Raw genomic sequence first — 24,330 nt, 5'->3', positions numbered from 1 at the left:
ATTAGGCCAAATACCTAATGCATGTGGGGCTTAAAACCTAGATGACGGGTTTATAGGTGCAGCAAACCACTGCGGCACATGTATACCTATGTAACAGACCTACACATTCTGCACATGTAACCCGGAACTTAAAGTAAAAATAAATAAATTGTTAAAAAGAAAAAAGTGTTCTGTCATTGGAAACTACTTTATATGGTCTATCAGCTGAGAACTTGATTAAGCTCATCTCAGAGGTTAAAGGCAAAGGATTGGAAACCACTAAGTTTGTAAAAGGATTTTTCACACGGCCTTTTACTTAACACCTAAACCAATATTTCAAGTTGTCTTTTGCTTGGCATCCCCAAGATTTTTTACACACCAGGGCACACCCCATGGTAAGAGCAGGAAGGGTGAAGAGCTGGCCTTTCTTTTGTAAAAGGGAAAAAGGCAATTGCAAAAAAGGAGGTGGGAAAGAAAGCCTGCTCCCTAGGCCTGCGCCAAGGTAGCTCAATTCTAGTAAGGAGTAATTGAAAGGAAAAGAATAATAGAAACTGAGTCACGTACAACGATCATTTTTTGTATAACCCCTGGGAAATGCCCCAAACTGTGTACCTCTGAGGCAGGGCAGGGACTAGTGAGATGAGTGAGGCATTCACCTGGGGCACAAAATTTAGGGGGGTACCAACACTCAGTAAGCAAGAGAAATAATATTTGAATGCAAGTTTTTTTAATCAAAATTAATGTCCAAAAATGGTGAACAACACATCAAGTTTTTAAATAAAGACAAGATTGGAGGACAGGTATACTCGATTTGAAGTACACAGGTCTCAGCAGCCCAGATGTAAGCACATGGGCGGGAGAAGAAAGATGGGTGATGATACTCTTGCCCATACTGCCACCTGCTGCTGGAAGTGGAAAATGCCGACTGTCCTCCCAAAGAGCATCACAGCAGTCCGCCAGGTTCCACACTCACATGCAGAGGCATGGGTGCCCTCTTGTGGGCAGCCATCCAGTTCCAGAACTTTAAAAAAAACCCTATTCAGCCGTGCCCGGTGATGGCTCACACCCGTAATCCCAGCACTTTGGGAGGCCGAGGCGGGCAGATCACAAGGTCAGGAGATCAAGTCCATCCTGGCTAACACGCTGAAACCCCGTCTCTACTAAAAAGACAAAAAATTAGCTGGGTGTGGTGGTGGGCACCTGTAGTCCCAGCTGCTTGGCAGGCTGAGCCAGGAGAATGGCGTGAACCCAGGAGGCAGAGCTTGCAGTGAGCCGAGATCGCGCCACTGCACTCCAGTCTGGGCAAGAGAGGGAGACTCCGTCTCAAAAAACAAAAAAACGAAAAAGAACAACAACAACAAAAACCCTGTTCACCTATATCCCACTAGAAAGCTGAGTGGGGGTTGAAAAGAATCCGAGACTCAGAGTTACAAGATGTAGATTTTAGTATAAGCGTTGCCTCTCACTTGCTGAGGGGTCTGGAGCACATACCACATCATTCTTCTGGACTTATGCCAATGGATCTCATCACCTCCTCCAACAACTGTTGAATTTCAAGAGGTGCTTTCTGTGACAATGAGGAAGAGGCTGCCTGGCATGAAGTATGTACATAGTTCTCTGTAAGCTGCCTCCCCCAACCACCCCATCCCAATCCATCAAATCAAACTATCATCCACTTATTATTACTGAAGACAAGACACACTAGGAGACAACCAGAGAGAAAAAGGTACTGCAGAAGCCCAGACAGTGGAGCACTGGCCATGGCTGAAGGATAAGGAAGACTCCCCCAGGGGGGGTCACTAGAGCTGGGCCCATGATGGGTGGGTGGGCTAGGTCAGGCCAAGAGCTGGCCAACAGCCTCTGAGGACCACTGGGCCACTTCTCTGATGTTTTATTTCAGGTATGTTCCGGCCACATGAAGCATGCATTGCAGGGGTCGTGGGAAGGCCAAGGTCTGGAAACAGCCCTGGGTTAAATCCTGGCCCTGCTACTTACTAGCTTCAGGACCAGTGAAAGTCACCAAACCTCCCGGAGGACTCACTTTGCTTATTTTAAATGGTGATAACAACACAGCTTGTCCTGAGTGGATCAGGTGAAATAAAACAACGTATTTAAAGTGCTTGCACCTGGACACCTGAGCCGCTTTCCGTGAAGAGTGGGAAGGAAAAGGTCGCATGGGTGGGACAGTGCTGGCCGTGGTATTTGGCTCCCCGGATGTGCTGAGGAAGAAGGGGAACGCCCATCTTCCCTGTGGGCAGGCCCTGCTCCCCACTCCCCGCGGACCCCATAGCAAGACTCAGCATGTCAGTGCCTCCCAGAAATAGATCTACAGCAGGAGGGGTCAGCGGTGGGGGCGTCCCCCTAGAAATGGGGCAGGGGGTGGGGGCGATGCTGGATTCCAGCAGAGGGAAATGATTCTACAAAAAGAAGCCTGCAGCTTTGAATAGGGCCGTAACGTAAATAAAATATCGTGTCAGTGTTCGTTTCCTGGCTTTGGTAACCGTGCTGTGCTTAGCAGCAGACCGGGGCGTTTTCATCTCCCTATTCTTTCCCGCCTTCCTCCCCTCAGTCCTCCGCTCATTCCCACCCTCCTGTGGCATGAAGTGCGTGTGGCTCCGCTCGCCCTCCTTCACCGCCTCCCTTCTCGCCTCCTTCACCACGGAGGGAATTTTCGGGCCGGCTCCTGGGGCCTCCTCCCCGCTCCACAGACCCAGCACAGACTGCAGCGCTTCTCCTCTCCGCGAAGCTGCACCAACTTTATTTGCAAAAAGAGGCTCCAAGCGAACGGAGGGGATGGGGGCTTCAAGGTCTCCACCCTCCTCCCGGCCTCCCGCGGCCCCCGCCCTCCTCCAGACCCTCCAAGGGTTACACGATCCCGAACTGGCAAATGTAGGGCAGTGGATCGCGGCAGCGCTTGTCGAACCACTTGCCGTTGGCCGCGCCTGACAGGACCGCGCAGTTCTCGGTCTTGCCACCGTCAGGCTGCGCGGTGATCTCGGTCTCCCAGTTCTTGTAGGCGATGCGGGCGCCTGTCATGTCCACCCAGATGCCCTCGGTCGCCATGTCGTTGAGGCCCAGCCAGATCTCGGCCTCGTTGCCCACGCTCTGGCGCAGGTACTCGTACAGGGCGTCATTCTCCGAGCCAGTCTGCGGAGTGCCCAGGGTGCCCCCGCGCGAGATGCAGTCCTCGCTGGCCTCGTGGAAGGTCTTCGCCTGGGTGAAGGCCAGAAAGCATTTCATGTGCACCTTGGTCCCCTTCAGGCAGACTGGGAGGGGGGAGAAACGGCTGTCACCAAAGGTCCCCCTGTTCCCCAGGCAAAGAGCCAACCGTCCAGACCAGGCCCACTATCCTCCATCCCATCCCGTTTATCCCATCAGTCCTGACAGCCCCTAGGCCCAGACAAAAGGGGTCCTGATGGTGCCTGCACTTTGAGGACCTGGCTGTGGTGGCCACTGAGGTATAGATCCAGATCCCTACTCAGGAGGTCTTGGTGCTCCCCAGGCGGCTGGGAGCAAAGGCAGCCCTTGTGCTACAGAAACACCCAGCCCTAGCTCATACCCCTTCCCAGGCCTCCACCTCAGTCATCTCTGGCCTTTACCCACCCCATCTCCTGGGGTCACAGAGGCTGGCCTTGTGCCTGCACTGCTGCTCAGCTCTCCCTCTGCCCACTTCCTCTTCCCCCCACCCCCCCACATGTGTGGCTCCCAGGGCTTGCCCTAACAAATTCACTCTGTCTCAGAGTCAGCTTCCCAAGGAGCCCAGCCACAGCCACCTGCTCTGGTTCTCCTTTCTCCATGCCCCTCCCTAAGATCAAGCAGCATGCAGGGCCAGGGCACCTGCCCACCTATAGCCCAGACCACACTTCAGGTACCCAGGGCCCCCAATCCCTATCCAAACAGCCCAAGCAAGCTTCCAGGGCTTGCCAAGTGCCTTTTGCAGGGTCAGTTCTCCTGAGGGCTGGTAGGGTGGGGCTGGGAGGATAGAGCTGAGACTGCAAGAGACAAGACAGGGAGGGCTGGACACAGGCTGTGGTCAGGGGCCAGAGATCAGGCAAGGGACTCTGAGGTGTCCACAAATTCTCAGTCTGAGCCTGGCCCCAAAGGTTGTGAGGAAAGCACCTATTTGGTCAAGTTAGGAGGATAGAATCTGTTTTTGTTTTGCAGTTTGCATTGTCAGCTTGATTTCTAGCTGAAATATCTAGACATACTGTGACTTCTCTTGAGGTTGTATAAATCGTTCACCTTTTACCAAAGATTTCTGTGGAGAGGAATACCTTGACAGACAAGTGTATGTCTGCATTTGTCCTCTTCTTGGTGACCCCACCACTTTTGGGGAGGTCTGCACTCCCCTCTACCCATTCCCATTCACTCAGTTACTTCCATTTCACTCAACAAATATTGATGGAACAGCATCCCAGTGTCCCCATGGGCATCTGACACCACACCTGACTTTAAACATGGCGCCTGAAGCATTACAGAGGTGTCTACCCACAGACTCTGCCCCAAGTCAGCTGCCCTACCTCGTGCTGTCCTGCAGCTTAGCCAAGTGGCCTTCATTGCCTTTCCTTCCTGCTAGGGACACAGATACGCTACCTAGACCTTTGTTGGGGATGAAGGACTCACTGCCCTGGCTGCCGGGAGTGCTGCAGGAAGACTCTGCAGCTCTCAGCCTCCTCCAGGGACTGCCTCAGCAGAAGACAGCCACCTCTTCCAAAGCCGTGCCCCTCCCTAGAGCAGCCGACACCCAAAACTGACCCATAAGCCCCCTTGCCCCAACTCAGGACAATGCTAAAGGGTCATCTTGTCATCAGGGCTCCCTGTAGTCAGCTGGGGCTTTCATGGCACCACAGTGCAGCTTGACTTCTCCCTCTGCCCACTCCTACTTCCTTCCATCCCTTCCCTAGCAGGGACTGATCCTGAGGGTGTCCCCTGATAAGCCTCCTGTGGGTTAAACTCCATCTCAGAGTTGCTTCCCAGGACCCTCGCCTGAGCCTCCCTCCAACACATAGGTAGTCCTCAGTCAATACTACTTCTCGTGATATTGTCATTGCTGCTAACATTTTGTTGTTCTGGTTTGGCTATTCATGATCCTGTTGATTTATGCTAGTCCTCCACACCTCTGCTCCTGCCCTGCCATCCTCTTGGAATCAACCCTCTTTATCTTCTCTAATTTCTATACATCTTTCAATGGCTCAAGTGATTCCATGAATATATTGAGGTTCCCAGGGAGCAGGGCCCTGGCTGGTTCACCTCTGCCTCCTTGTGCCTGGCAGAGATGTTCCTGGTGGGAACCTCCCATGTGTGTGCTGGTTGGAGGAGGGAAAGTTTGTCCCCTGATTCCTTGAACTCTTTGGTTAGGTCAACAGAGCTCTGGAATGCTTTGGGTGGGTTTATTGACAAGGTGATCTTTGAGTTGTGAGGACAATGAACAGGAGAAGGTCCCAAGGAGGCCAGGAGCTTCCTAGAAATCAGCAGACATGGGGGAGGTGCTTTGGGCCTCCATAGGTCATGAACTTTTTGCAGGGAGGTCCCCACTTCATCATCTCACCCAAGGTGGCAATTGATGCCTGAGTTACATTGACTTTGCACAGCACAGAGCTTAGACATGAGAGAGACCTTAGAGTTTACCCTGCCTACCTTACAGATGAGGAGACTGAGGCTCACAGTGGCACTGGGCTCATTCTAAACCTTCCCTCTATGCCAGGCACTGTTGCCTCCAAATCCCTTCTCTCTTGTCCACCTCCACTATAGAGGCTGGAAAAAGCTACATTCTTGCATTCTCAGATGCTCTTAAAGCTGCAGGTGGCCATACGATAGAGTTCTGGTCAATGAGATGGAAGTGGAAGACTTCTACTTTCCCAATAAATGAGACAGATGTGGTTGGGTTACTCTTCCTCCTTCTTGCCTTGAATGCACTCATGATGCCTGGAGTTGGGGCAGCCATCTTGAGACCATGAGGTGAAACTTCTGAACAAAAACTTGTAACTACCTACTTGCAAACTTACTTTTTATTTAAGCCACTGATAGGTTTTTTATTACATGAAATCAAAAACATCTCTAGAGATGCTCCCTTTCTCAAGCACTCTCCTCCTACCTGCCATGCCAAGCAAGCTGTCCAAAGTCCCGTGTTTGTCCTTCCTTCAACAGAGATTGACTGGGTGTTTCTATGTGGCAGGCACTGTGCTGGGCAGGGTAGTGGGAGAGACAAGGGCAATGAAAAGCAAACATGGCCCCTGTGTTCTCAGGGCTTAATATAGTCTAGTGGAGGGAGCAGACACAAATCAGCAAATAAGTATATCATTACAGACTGCAGTCAATGTAATAAAAGAAAGGACACTGTTCTGGGAGAGCTTATAACTGAGGAGCCTGACTGAGATGAGGGCTTAGTGACTCCTGAGAACATAATGCTGGAGGCATTTATTAGGTGGATCTTGGGGGAGCAATTCAGGTTGCCCAAACAGCACGTGCAAAGGCCCTGTGGTGGGAGTGCAGAAGGATGCAGTGTGAATGCTGAAGGAAAGCATGTGAGTGGGAGGGAGTGTGTAAAACTGCCCAGTGAGAAGGCTTTTGGGGGCTTCTGAGGAGGAAGGAGGGGAAGTGAGGGCCTTGCAGATGTATGGGCCTTGGTCACAAAAGCAACAGGTGAGAGAGTGGCTGTGGACACAGGGTGGTTTATAGATTTGCTGAGGAGTCAAGGTGATTCCCAACTGATAACTTGAGCGGCCGCGTAGCAGAGCTAAGTGAGGCTCTGCTCCTTTCGGCTGTCACAAGGTCCTCACTTCTCGGTGGAAAATGAGGGTGGGGAGGTAGTAACAGGAACACTGCATGGGTTTGCTGTGAATGAGTTAACGTGCATCAAGTACTCAAACAGTGCCAGAATGTAGTGGGCTCACATGTACATAGTCATCAGTATTGTGAGTCTGTGTTCTCCATGGAATGGAAGGTGAGGTCACATAAAGGTAGGTAAATCTGAAGTATGTGGAAAATGCAGACGATATGACAGGAACATGGGGAGTGAGAAACAATAGGCTGCCAGGTAGGCTGGCCAGAAGGCATGACCTTACCAGGCACCTGGGCCATGTTCTTGGTGATTCTGTGCATCCTCCCTCAGCTGGCTGGTGCAGAGCCAGGAACACCAAGGCCCAGCTTAGCACTGGGCAGGCTGCCACCACTCAAGTCTTGCTCTGCCACAAGTCAACTAACCAGCCAGGTGAGTATGAGCCAGGTTCAGGACCTGTCTATGCCTCAGTTGCTCCACCTTTAAAATGCAGCTGACAAATCCCACCTCAGCATAGTTAGGATTAAGAGAGACGGTGTTAGCAAAGCTGCTGACACACAGGAGTGTGGCGCTCCCTGGGGCTGCGGAGACCAGCTGAGTGAGGGGCTCCTGGGAGCTTTGTTAGGGTGGACCACTACCTCTGCCCCATCGAGCACTCCAGGGTCACTTCTGGTGGGCAGTAGTGGATTCTTGTTGGAGAACTTTTTGTCCTCTTGGGACATTCCCACTTCCACACCACCCAGCTGTGGCCAGAGATTTGGCCATGCACATCCGGGTGGGTTTTGCAGACACGTGTCAGGGGATTTCCCTGAGAGAAAGAGGTGGGGCTCCCTGAACCTGCTGCCCTCACCCATAGGCCTGGACTAATGGAGCCAGGACCCTGATCCTGACCAGAGGTGAGAAGCGCATTGCTGGCTGTTGGCCTGAGCCCTTCTCTCAGGCACTCCTGCCCCGAGAGGCCACTGCCTGCACTCACCCGTCTGCAAGGCCTGCTGCTCCTTCAGCAGGGCCACCTCCTGGGCCAGGGTGTCCAGACGGCTCTTGAGCTCCTCAAACATCTTTGTGCTCACAACATCTAGGATGAAGCAGGAGGAAATATGTGAGGGTGGGGCAGGGACTGAGCAGGAAGGATCCTACCTTAGCTGCAGAGGGATGAGAGGAAAAGACTCCCCTCAACCTTGATATCTTGGGAAACTTTCTCTCTCTCTCTATCCCTGCTGGTAGTAGTCTAACCACTTGTGACCTCTGCCAGGGGGGCCCATCCTTCACTTGCTCCTGTGCTGCATTTGTCTGGGATTGTTGCTGGGGATCCAATGGGACTGGGGTTAGCAGAGGCTGGGGTGAGGGTGTAGGCACAGGCTTCAGTGATCCCCCAGGACCCAGCTATCTTCTCAGCTCCAGGGAAGAACACAGCACAGGAAGCAGAGCAGGAGCCCTCGAGAGGCCCCCAGGTTCATTTCCCCAGGCTGGAGGAATGCGACACAGACCAGCAGGCAGGCACTCCAGCCCGGGGCACACATATGCAGGGCTTGGAGGCCCCACAGACACGGGTGGCCTGGGCAAGCTGCTCTCTGGATTTGGTTTCCTCGTGTGCGAAGTGGATGACAGCCCCACCTCCTAGGACTCTGGAGAAGACCAAGAGAAATGAGGCGCAGAGCTGCCCACCTCAGTGCTTGGCTGAGTATGTGCCCACCACAGCTACTAATAAGGTGAGGACAGAAGGAGCCCAGGATTTCCACTCTTACAGAGGCCAGGTTCCAGGCTAAGCTGTTCTACACGTCACCCCAGTGATGCTCACAATCAACCCTATGACACAGGTAACATGTCATTCTATACCACCACCATTTCACCACGAGGAAACTCAGGCTGCCCTGAACCAACTGGCCAAGGATGGCAGAGCCAACAGCTGGCAGGGCTGGCCTGGAACCCAGGTGCACATGGCTCCAAAGCCATGCTCTTCCCCACCTTCCCCATGGTACACAAACGGATTCCTAACAGGAGCTGTCCTGCTGGCAGCCAGTCATGTAAGAGTCAGCAGGGGCAGGCGGGGAAGCATATTTCTATGTGTGTGTAAGTTGAGGGTGCGGGGAAGCATATTTCTATGTGTGTGTAAGTTGAGGGTGCGGGGAAGCATATTTCTATGTGTGTGTAAGTTGAGGGTGCGGGGAAGCATATTTCTATGTGTGTGTAAGTGTAGAGCTCCTGGGGCGGACCCCGGCCTTTCTGAAACACCAGGGCTTCAGGACAGGCTGCACTCAGCTTGGGGAAGTGGGTGGGGAAACACTTTAATGGTCCGTTTGGCTGGGATTGTTGCATACATTCCACACTCATGAAGACTGAGATGAGAGCCTTCATCCACCCGTAAGATGCCTTTGCAGAAGAATCACAGGCAAGACACATGCTTGTGTATACAGAAATTAGGGATGTAACTTGCCAAACAGGAGGGAAAACGCCCTGTTGAGCAAGGCAGAAAAGGGAGAGTTTGGGGCTGGCCAACTAGCCTGAGGTCATGTGTGCCTCACACAGGGACTGCCTCAGCCAGTTACAGCAGCACTGCACCCCATCATGTGATATACCAGCACAGGGTGCCATGTGAGGCTGTGCAAGTGGGCACTGAAGAAGGGCATTTCACTGAGGGACACATGAAGGCCCATTTGTCTCCTAAGCCTTGCCCTGGCTAGACCGGGTCAGATCAGAAAAAGGGATGCCGGCCGGGCGCAGTGGCTCAAGCCTGTAATCCCAGCACTTCGGGAGGCCGAGACGGGCGGATCACGAGGTCAGGAGATCGAGACCATCCTGGCTAACACGGTGAAACCCCGTCTCTACTAAAAATACAAAAAAAACTAGCCGGACGACGTGGCGGCGCCTGTAGTCCCAGCTACCCGGGAGGCTGAGGCAGGAGAATGGCATGAACCCGGGAGGCGGAGCTTGCAGTGAGCTGAGATCCGGCCACAGCACTCCAGCCTGGGTGACAGAGCGAGACTCCGTCTCAAAAAAAAAAAAAAGAAAAAGAAAAAGGGATGCCTTTCTATAACTTGTCAGTTTAGAGGAGGTACCTTTTGTAATTTGCACCAAGGTACTCATATGTGCAAAGTTTCCTCCAGGGACTGTCCAAGGAACAGGAAGCTACTCTCATTAGGCTCCACCTGAGGAAGCTGTGGGAGTAGGTGTCTCTACAGCCCCTGGCAGAGTCAGGAGGCCTTTGTGCTGGCCCACTCTCTGAGCCTAAGGTTCCCTCTGCGTGGTGTTGGAATGGATGCCCTCCAGGTTCCCCCATTCCCTGTTCTAAAGGCCTGTGACTCCTAGGAGGCCATCCTTCCCTCCCGAGCTTCCCTGTCAGGTGTGACTATGTGGCCCCGCGAACAGATGAGCTCCCAGAAGTACTCTAGGCTCCCCCCTTCTCACCCACCCTGAGGGCCAGGACAAGGACTTAGCATATGCTGGAATTCCCTTCCTTTGCCAGTCCTGCCACTTGCTCTCTCCCTCTTGGCCCTGGCACCAACTGGTCTCCTCTGGCATGACCGTCCCTTCTTTGGACTTTCTCCCCTACTTTTGGGCACCAGTGCTGCAACTAGATTGCTCCTGGGGTTCTCATTCCTGGCTGCTCCTAGGAATCCCTGAAGACCTGTGGAAAAGGCAGATGCTAAATTCACCAAGACCCCTAAACCAGTATTTCCAGGGGTGGGGCCCAAGCACCTGAATTCTTAATTTTTATTTTATTTATTGATTTATTTTTGAGATGGAGCCTCACTTACTCTGTCACCTAGGCTGGAGTGCAGTGGTGCAATCTCGGCCCATTGCAACCTCGGCTTCCCAGGTTCAAGCAATTCTCCTGCCTCAGCCTCCCGAGTAGCTGGGACTACACGTGCGCGCCACTGCACTCAGCTAATTTTTGTATTTTTAGTAGAGATAGGGTTTCACCATGTTGGCCAGACTCGTCTTGAACTCCTGGCCTCGAGTGATCCTCCTGCCTTGGCCTCCTAAAGTGCTGGGATAACAGGCTTGAGCCACTGCGCCTGGCCAAGGCACCTGGATTCTAATGTATCTCCCAGATGATGTTGATGCCTGAGTGAGAACCACCATGGTTCATGTCTTAAGAGCAGGGACCATGTTTCTCTGCTGTGTGCCCAGCATATAGACTGGTCCCTACGTGGAGAAAGAGCTCCGTAAGTGCCTGCCATGTAGGTGGGTGGGAGACTGCCATGGGTTTCAGCGAGAGGCAGGGCCCGGGTGGCCTGGGTTCTGTTGGCCTGTAGCCTGGAACTCCAGGGGCCCCTTCTATGGAGACTGCATAGGGCCAGGGTTCAAGTGTGACAGCTGGAGAGAACCAAGGCATCACGTGCTCTGACCCTCTTTTTTTTTTTTTTTTAAACATGAGTAAATACAAGATTTACATAATTATGTTAATACTGAATCTTTAGTAAACTTGAGAAACTGGCAGTGGTTTTCCACATTCAAAAATTCTATGAGCTGCCTTTGGAATTGCTTCTTTTACAAAGGCTGTCCCTTTGTGGCGATTTTGGCTGATGCTCATAGACATAACCAAGCAGGATATTGTCTTCTCTTTTTTTTGTGGAAGGTAATACACACACATAATTTTTTAAAATCCAAACAGTTCAAAAAGCTGGTTTCTTTCCCAATTGAGACTACCCCCAGCCCCTGGTTTTTCTTCCCAGAGGTAATGACTGTTACTCACTCTTGTGGATCCTTCCAGAACGAACTTATGCATATACAAGTAAAAAATGTATTCTCATATAAATCCCTTTTTCAAAGCAAATGTCAGCATCACATCCATTCTCTTTTGAACGTTTCTTTGTTCACTTTGTAAACTGAATCTCAAAGATGATTTTTTATCAGCAGCCAGATTTGCCCCATTCTTTGTCACAGTGTTGTGGGGCCCCATGGCCCCGATGTCCCTTTGTGCACTGCACTAGTTCCTGGCCAGTGGGCAACTATCCATTTATGAAGAGCCCCGGGAGGGCCTGAGGGAGGCTCCCATAGCCCCTTCTTTCCTTTTCTGTGCCCTTGGTCCCAGCTGCTTGTTTCTCTGCCTCAGTCCCCACCCTCATCCCCCTTGGACTCTCTTCTAGCCTCTGCTCCCCATGGGGGTGACAGCTCGGTTCATTGCCATGGCATTCCGCCGATGTTGTCTCAACACAGCCTGGGGTGACCTCACTGCAGGCGGGGCTGCAAGGGCAGGTCTTGCTGTAGCCAAAGCAACCGAGGGACACCCCAATCCCCAGAGGCTACAGGGGAGAGCAAAGCTGCTTCTGGTGGACTAGTCTGAGTTACATTTTTATTTCCTGAAGGCTGTGATACGCTACTAAAATGATAATTCATTTCTTCCTTTTCTTTTCCCTGTGTATCAAGCAACAAGTGAGGTGCCTTTATGTATTTTGTATCATCAAATCTTCATGAGAAGTCTTTGAACAAATACCACTGTCCCCATTTTACAGTTGAGAAAACAGTTTGGAAGACTCCAAAGCCCAACCTGTGCAGCTCTCCCTGGTGAGGGCTGAGCACCACCAGACTCCCAGGCCAAAGGTTTGGTTTCTTTAAAATATTGGGGATGAGGGGAGAAGAGCAGAGCAAAGATCAGTTTGGATGATCTGGAAGGTTCTTCCCAACTCTAAGGGTCAGAGATTCTTATGATTCTGACAACCAGCTCTGTTATGAGAGAACTCCCCCAAGCCCCAAAGCCCACTTTACTCAAGTTCCCTAGATGACTCACAAAGGAGGAAAATGAAGGAAAGGAGCACGAGGACACACTAAGGAGAGGGGGACCTGCTCCCTGGAAGATGGCATAGGGCCCTGTCCCCCTCCTTACCTTTCTTGGCATTTACAACCTTCTTGGGCTTCTGGGTTGGTGGCTCGGTGGTGACCTGGGTCAGGAGGGAGAAGAGGCAGAGGAGGAGGTAGGCCCCCCAGAGCTCCATGCTGCTGTGCCGGCGGGGGCTGCTGCTGCCTGCAGTGGGTCTGGGTCCGAACGCAGTGACAGCCACGGCCCAGGCTGCACGTCTTAAGGCAGCAGCCAAAGGACCTCTGTCCAGGAAACCCTCCCCAACTTGGCTGCAGGCGTGCCAAAAAAATAAAACAAACACAAAAGCCTGCAGAAGGACGAAGGCCTGAGAGCCACAGAGCCTCACTGCCCAGGGAACACCCACGCAGCATCCTGGCCCTGCCTTCTAGAAAGGGGCCCTTATTTCCTAGGATTCTGAGAAACACATGGTGGTTGTCATCACATCTGTGGAGCAGCTCCCTTGGGTAGGGGCTGAGGCTGGCTGTTCACTGACATTAACTCACAGAAGCTTCACACCCAAACCATAAGGGAAGCACTGTCCTTTCCCCATTTTACCATTTAGGAAATTGAGGCTCAGTGATGTTAGGGAATTTGCCCAGGCTACCCAGCTCTCAAGGGGCAGCAGTGCCCCCTTATGGAGCGATCAGGGGCTGGCTGTCTGATTGGTTTAGAATATTTGTTATGATTATTTTGTGACTCTGTCTCCATGTACTTGATGCATTTTTTGATTAAAAAATCCAAGGGATTCCTTCCCTTCTTGTCTTCCCTTTCTCCTGAGTCCTGTCCTAAAGCCACAAAGTGGGGCATAGCAAAGGTGGGGGAAGGAGAAGCCATGGTGCCCCAGAGGTACCAGAGAGGATATGGGCAGAATGTGCCCTCATGGGGTGAACTGGTGTGGGCTGTGGGAGCCCAGCAGGGTTGGGGGAGCATCCCGGGAAAAGCAAATGCCCTGCCTGGAGTGCCGGAGTCCAAGTGAGGCAAGGAGGGGATCCATGTGGAAGAGAGACTGGTGGCAGAGAGGGGAGATTGGTTACACACAGGGATACTGATCAAATAAATCTACTGAAGACAGTGGGAGTTAGGTTTCCTATTGTCAGAGAAGGGAGTCATGTATATGGAGAGAAAACTAGAATGAATCCTGTGGTGTAGGATTAAAATCGGAATGATCAGTGTACCCTTGTGGCCTTGAATACAGAAAGATAAATCAATAAATATAAATGGAAATGTGTGTGTGTCTAGTCCCCATGGTCATTGGGGGGCCTGGAGCACTCCCAGCACCTGAATGCTGGCTTCTGAATACAACTTTCCACTAAAGGAACCAGAGCACCTTGGAGAAACGGTTGATTCTAGCACTGGGAAGTAGGAATGGGGTGCAGAAAATGAGCCCGGAACTTGTTGCTTTGCCAGAAAACAAGGAAGTGCTTAATGAATAATGGTAACACATCATTAGGACGCAGAGCCAGCTTGAAGGAGGCTTCAGTGGTCAGAATCAGGGACAATTTGAACACCAACATAGTGACAGCAACAGATGGGAAACCACCAGTGCACACAGACATAAGTAAGTAAGAGAATGCATTGAAAGTCTGATGTTCTTCAATGGGATGTTTACATAGTCTCAAAGTATCTGACCGCAAAATACTTATCCATTCCAGAGAGAAAAAGAGCAACTTCATGGTGGAGAAGGCTGGCAGACATCACCTCATCCGCGACCAAAGTAAACATCAACAACGGAGCCAATAAAAAGTTTGCAGCACCTGAGGGGCTGCAGTTGAGCATGTGGCATCGCTCCATAGGACTCCGGTCAGAGAGACATCAGACAACTCCAAACAGAGGCGTGTTCTGCAAAATGACTGCCAGTAATTTCCAAAGCTCCTGGCTGAGGAAGTGTTTCAGGTTGAAGGAGACTGAAGGCACAGAACAACTAAATGCAATATATGTGATTCTGGACTGGACCCTCCATTCTCAAGGATGCAACTGGGACAACCAGAGAAATCTGATGGCATCTGAGGAGCACACGGCAGTGATGTGTTGTCATATGCTGCATCATGACAGTTCAGTCGACAACAGGCCACATACACGATATGGTTCCATAAGATTATAATGGGGCAGAAAAATTCCTAACACCTAGTAATGTTGTAAGGGGTTGTAAAGTCCTAGTGCAACTCATTACTCCCAAGTTTGTGGTGATGCTGGCATAAACAAACTTACTGCGCTGCCAGTCGTATCAAAGTAGAGCATATACACAGTCAAACAATATCATTCTGCCCCACATGATTGTGCTTTGAAATGTGAGGACATGAGATTTGGGAGGGGCCAGGGGCGGAATGATATGGCTTGACTGTGTCCCCACCCAAAATCTCACCTTGAATTGTAATCCTCATAATCCCTATGTGTCAAGGGAGAGACCAGGTGGAGGTCATTGAACCATGGGGGCAAGTTTCCCCCATCCTGTTCTCGTGATAGTGAGTCTCACAAGATGATCTGATGGTTTTATAAGCATCTGGCGTTTCCCCTGCTTGTACTCACTCTGTCCTGCTGCCACGTGAAGAAGGTGTCTGCTTCTCCTTTGCCTTCCACCATGATTATAAGTTTCCCGAGACCTTCCCAGCCATGCAGAACTGTGAGTCAATTACACCTCTTTCCTTTCTAAATTACCCCTTCTTGGGCAGTTCTTTATAGCAGTGTGAGAACAAACTAATACAATGATAATAAATCACCATGTCACTGGTTTATGTATTTATTGTGTTATACTTTTAATCATTATTTTAGAGTGTACTCCTTCTACTTATTAAAAAAGAAAAAAAAAAAGTTAACTGTGAAACAGCTTCAGGTGGGTCCCTCAGGAGGTTTTTCCAGAAGAAGGCACTGTTATCGTAGGTTATGATAGTTCCATGTTTGTGACTGCTCCTGAAGACCTCCCACTGAGACAAAAGGTGGAGGTGGAAGACAGTGACACTGATAATCCTGACCCCATGTAGACATGGACTAATGTGCGTTTGTGTCTTAGTTTTTAACAAAAAGTTTAAAAAGTAAAAAATAATAACTAGAAAAAGCCTATAGAATAAGGATATAGAGAAAATATTTTTGTACAACTGTACAATGTATTTGTGTTTTAAGCTAAATGTTATAAAAGTCAAAAAGTTAAATGAGTTCAAAAGTTTACAAAGTAAAAAAAGTTATGATAAGCTCAAGTTAATTTATTATTAAAAAAGAAAACCTTTTTTAAAAAATGCAGCTTATGTGTACAGTGTTTTATAGAGTCTATAGCAGTGTACAGTAATGTCCACGTTCACTCTCCACTCACTGACTCACTCAGAGCAACTTCCAGTCCTGCAAGCTCCATTCATGGTAAGTGCCCTATACCAGTGTACCATTTTTTTAATCTTTTATACTAGGGATCCCCAACCTCCAGGCTATGGACTAGTACTGGTCTGCAGTACTGGTCTGTGGCCTGTTAGCAACTAGGCCCATCAGCAGGAGGTGAGTGGCAGGTGGGTGAACATTACCACCTGAACTCCGTCTCCTGTCAGGTCAGCAGCAGTATTACATTCTCATGGGAGCACAAGCCCTGTTGTGAACTGAGCATGAGAAGGTCTAGGTTGCACACTCCTTATGAGAATCTAATGCCCAATGATCTGAGGTAGAACAGTTTCATCATGAAACCATCACCCCAGCCCTGCATCCGTTGGAAAATTGTCTTCCATGAAACCAGTCCCTGGTGCCAAAAAGGTTGGGGACTATTATTTTATATCATATTTTTACTCCACTTTTTCTATGATGAGATAGACAAATACTTACCATTATGTTACAACGACCTACAGTATTCAGTGCAGTCACATGCTATACACATTTGTAACCTCAGAGCAACACACCATATCCTAATGCCATCTAGGTTTGTGTAAGTACTCTCTGTCATGGTAGCACAATGATGAAGTCGCCTGACGATGCATTTCTCAGAATGTATTCTCATTGTTTTTTTTTTTTTTTTTTTTTTTGAGACGGAGTCTCGCTCTGTCACCCAGGCTGGAGTGCTGTGGCCAGATCTCAGCTCACTGCAAGCTCCGCCTCCCGGGTTCACGCCATTCTCCTGCCTCAGCCTCCTGGGTAGCTGGGACTACTGGCGCCGCCACCTCGCCCGGCTAGTTTTTTGTAGTTTTAGTAGAGACGGGGTTTCACCGTGTTAGCCAGGATGGTCTCGATCTCCTGACCTCGTGATCCGCCCGTCTCGGCCTCCCAAAGTGCTGGGATTACAGGCTTGAGCCACCGCGCCCGGCTGTATTCTCATTGTTAAGCAACGCATGACGGTATCCCTGTTACAGTCCCTACTTGATGGTGTGCTGTGATTACATAGGGGAGTGTCCTTGTCTGTAGGAAACACACATACTGAAGTATTAGTGATATGGTACTGTGTTGACAACTTACATAGTTCAGGGGGAGAATGTTCTGTGTAGTGTCGTTGCAAATTTTCTGTGAGTTTGAGATTCTTCCAAAAGAAAATACAATACTATGTACTTTAGGCTTTTCCCTGACTTCCAGGGACCCCACCTTCCCCTATCTGACTTAGGGAGGGATCTGTTATGTATGCCAGGGAAGCAGGAGGCCAGCTGGGCTGGCCCAGTGCACAGTGGTCCTGCCAAGGGTGGGGGCCCTGGGCAGGGAGCAGAGCATTTGCAGGCCCCTCAGTGACACTGGGCTCCACCTCTCACATTCTCAGAGTGGGAAGAGTTTTATATTCACAGCTGGGCCCTCGGGAGACAATTTGGAGCCTGATGATTACATAACCTAAAAGGGGCCCTGTTCCAGGAACTCTGGGTGGGTAGCAGATGGTAAAGGAAAATTATTATTTTTGGTAACTGCTTTGCTTTCTTGGTTTTCTCACCTTGGCCCAACTCTATCTTGGTCCTTCAGTGGTAGGAAAATGAACGAAGTACGCTTTCTAAACATGAGGCAACCAGAGGCCCCATGTTTTCCAGGGCGGGTTGATGGTTGAAGACATGGGGACTGTGGTGGTGTCTCAAAGGGCACCGAACGCAGGTAGGGCAGGGAAGGAAGGCGGCCCCCAGGCTGAGGAAGGGACACAGAGGGTGTGGCCAGGTGAGGGGAGGAAGGAATGTGCACAGGGCTCCAGGTGGAAAATGCATGAGCAGATTCTTGGAGCCAAGCAAAAGCACCTTGCATTCTAGATCCCGAGCCAATGAGGACAGGGTGGGGAAGACATAAAGCTGGATATGTAGCTTAGTGGAGCCATCAAGCCATCTTAGAAGACTCTGGACATGAGCCTGGAGACCACAGGGGACCAATGGAGAACCATGCTGGGGAGGGCTGGGATCAGAGCACACTTTGGAGAGAGCACTTTGGCTGCTGAGTGTGGAATGCATTGGGGTGCCCAGTGAGATATTAAGCATGTGTTCAACATTAGCCCCCAAGCAAGTGGGGATATACCTTCACTGGGAGGAGTGTGACTCTCCTACTGGCCCAGCAAGTGAACTATTCACACTTCAGGAAAGAGACATGCTTAGGAGTTGCCATTAGGCAGTAAGCAATGTCTTTGATCGTTTCACCTGCAGGTTTTCGAGATGTGTGTGCATGCATGTGTGTAAGTGCGCATGCTACACAGAGCTCCTCTACAAGCACCTGGGAGTCTGCCTGTGCTGTTAAAATGACTTATGTAGAATCAGGACAGGGAGGAAGTCGCTTTTGCCTTGGAGCCTCTTCAGGTCTAGGTTTGGCTTGTCTCTTGAGAAGGATCTATACAGCCGAGAGACACACCGACAGTTCTGAGAGAAGGCAAGTTCATCTCACAACTTTAAACATACCCATATGTTCTCATCATTTAGCTCCCACTTATAAGTGAGAACACACACACAAAGGGGAACAACACACACTGGGGCCTTACGGCGGGTGGAGGGTGGAAGAAGGGAAAAGATCAGGAAAAATAATTCATGGGTTCTAGACTTACCTGGGTGGGAAAATAATCTGCACAACAAACCCCTATGACACAAGTTTACCTATGTAACAAACCTGCACATGTACCCCAGAACCTAAAATAAAATTAAAAAAGAAATACACACCAAAAAAACCAAAATCATGGAGACAGAAAGTAAGATGGTGGTTTCCAGGGGCTGGGAGTGAGGGGATGGGGAGTTAGTGTTTCTGGATACACAGCTGTAGATGGGAGAGATGAAAAAGTTCTGGAGATAGACAGTAGTGACGGCTGCAGAACAATTTGAATGTACTTAATGACACTGAGTTGTGTACACTTAGAAATGGTTAAAATACTAAATTTTTTTTTTTTTTTTGAGATGGAGTCTCGCTCTGTCTCCCAGGCTAGAGTGTAGTGGTGCAATCTCGGCTCACTGCAACCTCCGCCTCCCGGGTTCAAGCAATTCTCCTGCCTCAGCCTCCTGAGTAGCTGGGAGGGACTACAGGCACCCACCGCCATGCCCAAAATAGTAAATTTTATGTTGTGTATTACCACAAGAAAAAGTTGTAATAGTGCAAAAATAGAATCCCCCACGGCAATGAGTAAAATAAATAAATAGTAAATCCTGTCTTGTGAATAGAATATTGTCCTGTGTCATATCTGTGGGTGTGAAAAGTGCAATTTCATTAAATGTAAACATTTAAAGTATATCACTATTTTTTGTAACCTGGTTTGGGCATTTCATTTTTTTATTGCTTCAGTGGTCCTCAAAAAATGCAAATTGGCCAGAAGCAGTGGCTCATGCTTATAATCAAAATCCCAGCACTTTGAGAGGCTGAGGTGGGAGGATCAATTGAGGCTGGGCATTCGAGACCAGTCTGGGGAACATAGGGAGATCCCATCTCTACAAAAAAATTGAAAAAAAAAAAACAGATGTGGTGGCATGCACCTGTAGTCCCAGGTACTCTGGAGGCTGAGGTGGAAGGATCACTTGAGCCCAGCAGGTTGAGGCTGCCGTGAGCCATGATCACACCACTGCACTCCAGCCTGGATGACAGAGGGAGACCCTACTATTTAAAAAAAAAACAAAAACAAAAACAAAAACAAAACACAGGCAGTGGTCCAATATCTCTTGATCTCTGAGTTAAAAGCAGTTTAGAAGAGGCCATCTAGTCTAACCACCCCTCGGTGTGGGACGTCCCTTCCATTGACCCTGTCAGATGTCTCCATATGTCGCTTAAACACTTCCAGGCACGGGAAGCTTATTACCTGAACAGCAACTAGTTTCATCATTAGACACTTGGCTTGTCCTCAGGATCCCCCTGTGGTGGGGCAGGTTGGCCTCCGGGAAACCACCCCGTGGTTCCTAGTGCTGGCCTGTGGAGCAGTCACATGAGAGGCCAGCCACTGGTCAGCATGTCCTTATTCGACTGTCCCTTCTTCATGTTCCTTTTTTCCCCTCAACGGGTCCTCTACAATATGGTTCCTGGATGCTACCGATTTCAATATACTTCAATCTTCCAGAGAATCCTCATTGCATAAAATTGTGCTTGTTACGGTCTTCAGTGTGGTGCAGATCCCAGAACAAAACTTGCTTTCAAGGGCCTTTCTCTGGGCCAGGGCCTGTGCCTCCTGTGGGCAGACTAGACCCTCTGTTCAGGAAGCCACAGATTCATGGGCTCTTTGTAGCACCTAGGCCTCATTTGTTGCCACTGTTGAGTTTATGGCCATTAAATATCCAGGTCCTCTTGTCCACCCCCAACTCTCCCTGGCCAGGTGTGGACTGCCATTGCAGCCACCTCAATGGATTCACTGACAGCCCTGGTGGAGCCAATTTTACCTTCTACATATGGAGGATGATATCAGTTTCATCCTCCTTGCATTAAAGATCTGCCGACACTGTCCACGAGACCTCAACTGACCCACAGTGCGGCAAGTCGGGGTGGCTTCAGCCAAGAGAGTGATGCTGCATTAATGTTCACAAGCGACCCCCAACCCTCAAGGAAGTGTCTGTTCACTAACACACCATTCTCACAGCCCAGTCTTTTCATACCAATTTCCCTGTACAACGAATGATCTGAATAACAAAACAGAGAGGAAAAAAATCAGAGGAAGAGAGCTCTAAAAGCATATTTCAGCTTTCAAGGGTTTTTTTGGTCTGTGTGTGTGTGTTGTCATTTCTCTTCTTTTCTCAAAGCTGCTGGAAGTCTCAGTTATACAAAACAAGCTTTGGTCACTCCACCCATATTAGCCCAAATAACATGCAAGCTTCTGGCCCACCATGGAGCCATTCCAGCCACACACCCAGCCCCCACCACTGCCCGCGTCCCACAACCCTCACCCGGCACAGATGTTTCCTTTTAGTTCCACTGGCCCCATGTCAACAGAAATGTGGCCCAGCTATAACAGAGGCAGAGAACTTTCCACATGCCCTTCAAAGGTAAGAGCATATAGACAGCCTGGTGCAGTGGCTCACACCTGTAATCCCAACTCTTTGGCAGACGGAGCTGGGAGGACTGTTTGAGCCCAGGATTTGGAGGCTGCAGTGAACTATGATCATACTACTACACTCCAGCCTGGATAACAGAGCAAGACCCTGTCTCTAAAAAAAAAAAAAAAAACCTTTGTTGGCCTAGTACTCTGTCATTCACTGAAGTATTGGCTCTGCCCCTGTGTACCGGGCCCTGAGTTAGGTAGGTCCTGGCAGACAGCAATAAGCCACTCAGCCAAGTCTTAGCTCTCAAGGGGCTCACAGCCCTTGTTTTATCCTTAAAACTCTGTAGTGTGGCAGTGGAAAGAGAAGGGAATCTCGAGTTCCAAATCTGGCCGAGATACCTGGCACTTGTGTCTTTTTGGACCAATTATTTAAGACCAAACTCCTCTTCTGTAAAGTGGGGTAATAACCTCTACCCTGCTTGCACATGGGATTCTTTCAAGGAGCAAACTGAGGTCTTGCATGGGAGACGCTGAGCAACCTGCAAGGTTGTGGGAAGGAGGAGGGGTGGTCTGAGCCACCACGCTGTCCCAGTGTGTCAAAGAGCTCAATAGCCTCTTTCCACACCTCGATTCCTACCACTCCAAGGGACAGTAAGTTAATCCCCTGATTTGTAACTTTGGGAATAATAAACTGGGCATGTACTTACCTGATGCCCTCAGCTATAATAGCTCACACAAGAGGAGAAAAACAGATTAGCCCTATAGGGTGCTAGGGGAGATTTCAATCTTCTTTAATGAAACTCCCTGACTTTCCATCATGTCTGAGAATTTGGCGAATATAAACCCAGCTGTGTGTTTAGGGATCCGTGAGTTTCTAAATCATCACACTATCCCTACACAACTTTGCCGGAGGTTTTGCAGGTTTCCCTTTTCCCCCTATAGTTCCTCTATGTTCCCAAGCCTGATTCTTATTCCACGTCCAGAATCTGCAAATGTCCCCAGGGAAGGAAATGCCGGTGACAGGCTGCCCACTTCAGAAAGTCTGGAATTCCCCCTTCTCTGGAATTTTAGGCCATGCAATCCTCTTTGCTTCCAGAGCTTTCCAAAATCTTTAACGATGACACTTGAAATGCATTCAGCAATTTTTAGCTGCAGCAGCATGAATGGTGGTCTGCCATGACCTACATATCCCACCCAGAACTTAAGTCAAAACCTTGTTGAACACCTCCCTTGGAAAATGTCCTCTGATGGGCATTAACGATTCCCGACTAGCTGCACTTTTTTGGCCCATTCCCACAGGTCCATACAAATCCCTTTTCTCTGATTATCCCATCTTACTCCTTTCAGGCCCTTGTCCAACTAGCCCAGTTACTCCCTACTACCCAGGAATCCATGTGTATCCTTATCCCTTTGTCCAAACTGAACAACCAAGTGCATTGCTGCACTCAGTTCTCTCGCTGCTGTCCTGCAGGGCTGTAATGCAGCAACAGTCCCTTTGGGGCACACATCAATATAGAGAACTAACTAATCCACAAGCCAGACCTGGGGTTTTCCTCTTCCAGTATCTGGCTGCAGGAGTCCCCTCCCCCATGAGGCCATAAGTGTGGATGAGAGGCACCGGCGAACAGGGGTGACAGACGAATCTGGACTACCTGGTATATTCCTTGGTTGTGCCCACTGAACTGCTCAGGCCTAATCCTGAATGTACATTTTCATGTTGCATGGATTGTTGCTGCACCCACCCAACCTTATGACCTGGTGCGTCTGACAATAACCAGCATGATGGGTGGCTCAGGTCACCTGAGGTCCCAGGGTTGGGTATTCAGTCTCCAATCGGGCCCAGAGGCAAGCCAGAAACTTCTTTTCAAACTCACTCATTTGGAGGTGAATAGTTTTCCACCACATGGCCTTGCTCCAGAATCCTAGGGCCTGTGCTACAACTTCCTATTGGGCCTGTCAGAAACTACACAGCACCCTTATCTGCCCCAGATAGCACTAGCTCTGTTGGAATTTCTGGGTCACATGGAGCAGGAGGGATGCTTGTAATGCAGCTTAGACAGGCTTCAGAGTCCTGTCTTATTCTGGACTCCCATTCACAACTGGTAGGTTTGTGAATTACTCAGGAAATGCATTGAGACAGCATTCCCAAGCACGGCATTCTTGTCTCCAAAATCCAGAGGCCCAACAAGTGCTGTACTTCTCGGTGAGGGTAGTGGGGAGATGAGGGTGGGTGTAAGGTTCAAAATCTACCACCTTAGAGGGAGTCTCTCAGAATGCCCCACACCATTGGATACCTAAAAATATTATCAATGTCATGGTCTCCTTAATCTTCATGGGGTTTATTTCCCACCTTCTTTTGCATGTGTCTTTTACTAGGACTTTCAACGGCTTGCCACATCCTATGTACTAGATCTAATAAACATGATTATATCAATATAAATAGATCAGCACAATGGCCCTGAAGACATCACTGTGACAAAAAGATGATTAACATAGACCAGTGACAAGACACTGAACACATTTTGCAGTTCTTCCACATAAGAGATCTGCTTTTGACCCTTCTTGTTAATGGGGATTAAGGAAGAATTTGCCTAACTTATAGCTACATACAAAACACTGGAGGCTGTGTTGATTAATCTTCGTGAAGACACTTCATCCAACAAAGCAGCGGAAATTGGAGCTCTCTCATGTGTTTGGTCATCTACCATGATTCACCTGGCTTTCACAGGCACCACAGAGATAAGATAAATGGCAATGAGGTGGGGACAACCACCCTTGCGTCCTTAAAGTCTTTGATGTTCGTCCTAATCTCAGCAATTTCTCCCAAGATCCAATATTGTCTCTGATTTATGATCTTGGCCAGGGAAGGGAGGCAGTTTTCAACCTTGACCCTTACCATTGTGGTTTTCATTCCATCCCATTTATGACATCTCAACTGTACCATATCCATCCCACCCACACATTTGTGGACAGAAATGATCCCAGGACCTACTGACCATTGTGAGCCAGACTTACTTGTACCATCCATTTATTACCTAGCCTCCGTCCCTCATCCCCCTTGACTGGAGAGCCTTGGCGGCATTTCAGGTCTCCCAATACAGGCATCAAGTCAAAACCCAGATTCAAAAGCCTTCAAATCACCTTTCCTCAATGCTGTTATTCCAGATTGGGGAAGTATTATTTTAAGTACTGATGGTGATATCACAGGATTCTTAAAGACACCAACCTCCCTCCTGTCAATGGACTTTCATCTGTGAAACTGGCTTACAGAAACTGGGTGAAGGACTGGAATTTCCCATTATAGTGGTTGACATAAGCTTTTTATGCTCCAATTATTATTTTATTATTTTTAATTTTGACAAGTTGATTAAAATCCTGATTGGCTGCCCATCTGTCTTAACCCTCAGAACACAT

General features: G+C 49.3%; 1 protein-coding gene and 1 non-coding gene across 3 annotated transcripts; one reads left to right on the top strand and one right to left on the bottom strand.

The window, feature by feature from the left end:
- Positions 1-2,708: 2,708 nt before the first annotated feature.
- Positions 2,709-12,868, bottom strand: CLEC3B (C-type lectin domain family 3 member B). Of its 2 annotated transcripts, none has more exons than XM_033212315.1 (3): positions 8,423-8,520; positions 7,734-7,832; positions 2,709-3,245 (listed from the first exon to the last, which is right to left on the bottom strand). In XM_033212315.1, the coding sequence occupies exons 2-3, from the start codon at positions 7,813-7,815 to the stop codon at positions 2,845-2,847; spliced, it is 483 nt and encodes a 160-aa protein (XP_033068206.1). In that variant the 5' UTR covers positions 7,816-7,832; positions 8,423-8,520; the 3' UTR covers positions 2,709-2,844. The 2 variants fall into 2 exon arrangements, with proteins under 2 accessions (XP_033068206.1, XP_033068205.1); XM_033212314.1 differs by lacking the exon at positions 8,423-8,520 and adding an exon at positions 12,585-12,868 and having other exon boundaries at positions 2,712-3,245.
- LOC117084557 lies at positions 4,185-4,298 on the top strand. The gene has a single exon (XR_004437491.1). It is a non-coding gene; the product is annotated as a U5 spliceosomal RNA (small nuclear RNA).
- Positions 12,869-24,330: the final 11,462 nt, after the last annotated feature.

This window comes from Trachypithecus francoisi, unplaced genomic scaffold (genome assembly GCF_009764315.1).
Source record: "Trachypithecus francoisi isolate TF-2019V2 unplaced genomic scaffold, Tfra_2.0 Lachesis_group0, whole genome shotgun sequence".
Taxonomy (NCBI): domain Eukaryota; kingdom Metazoa; phylum Chordata; class Mammalia; order Primates; family Cercopithecidae; genus Trachypithecus; species Trachypithecus francoisi.
The sequence above is the reverse complement of the archived record's forward strand: the minus strand, read 5'-3'. Positions and strand labels throughout refer to the sequence as shown.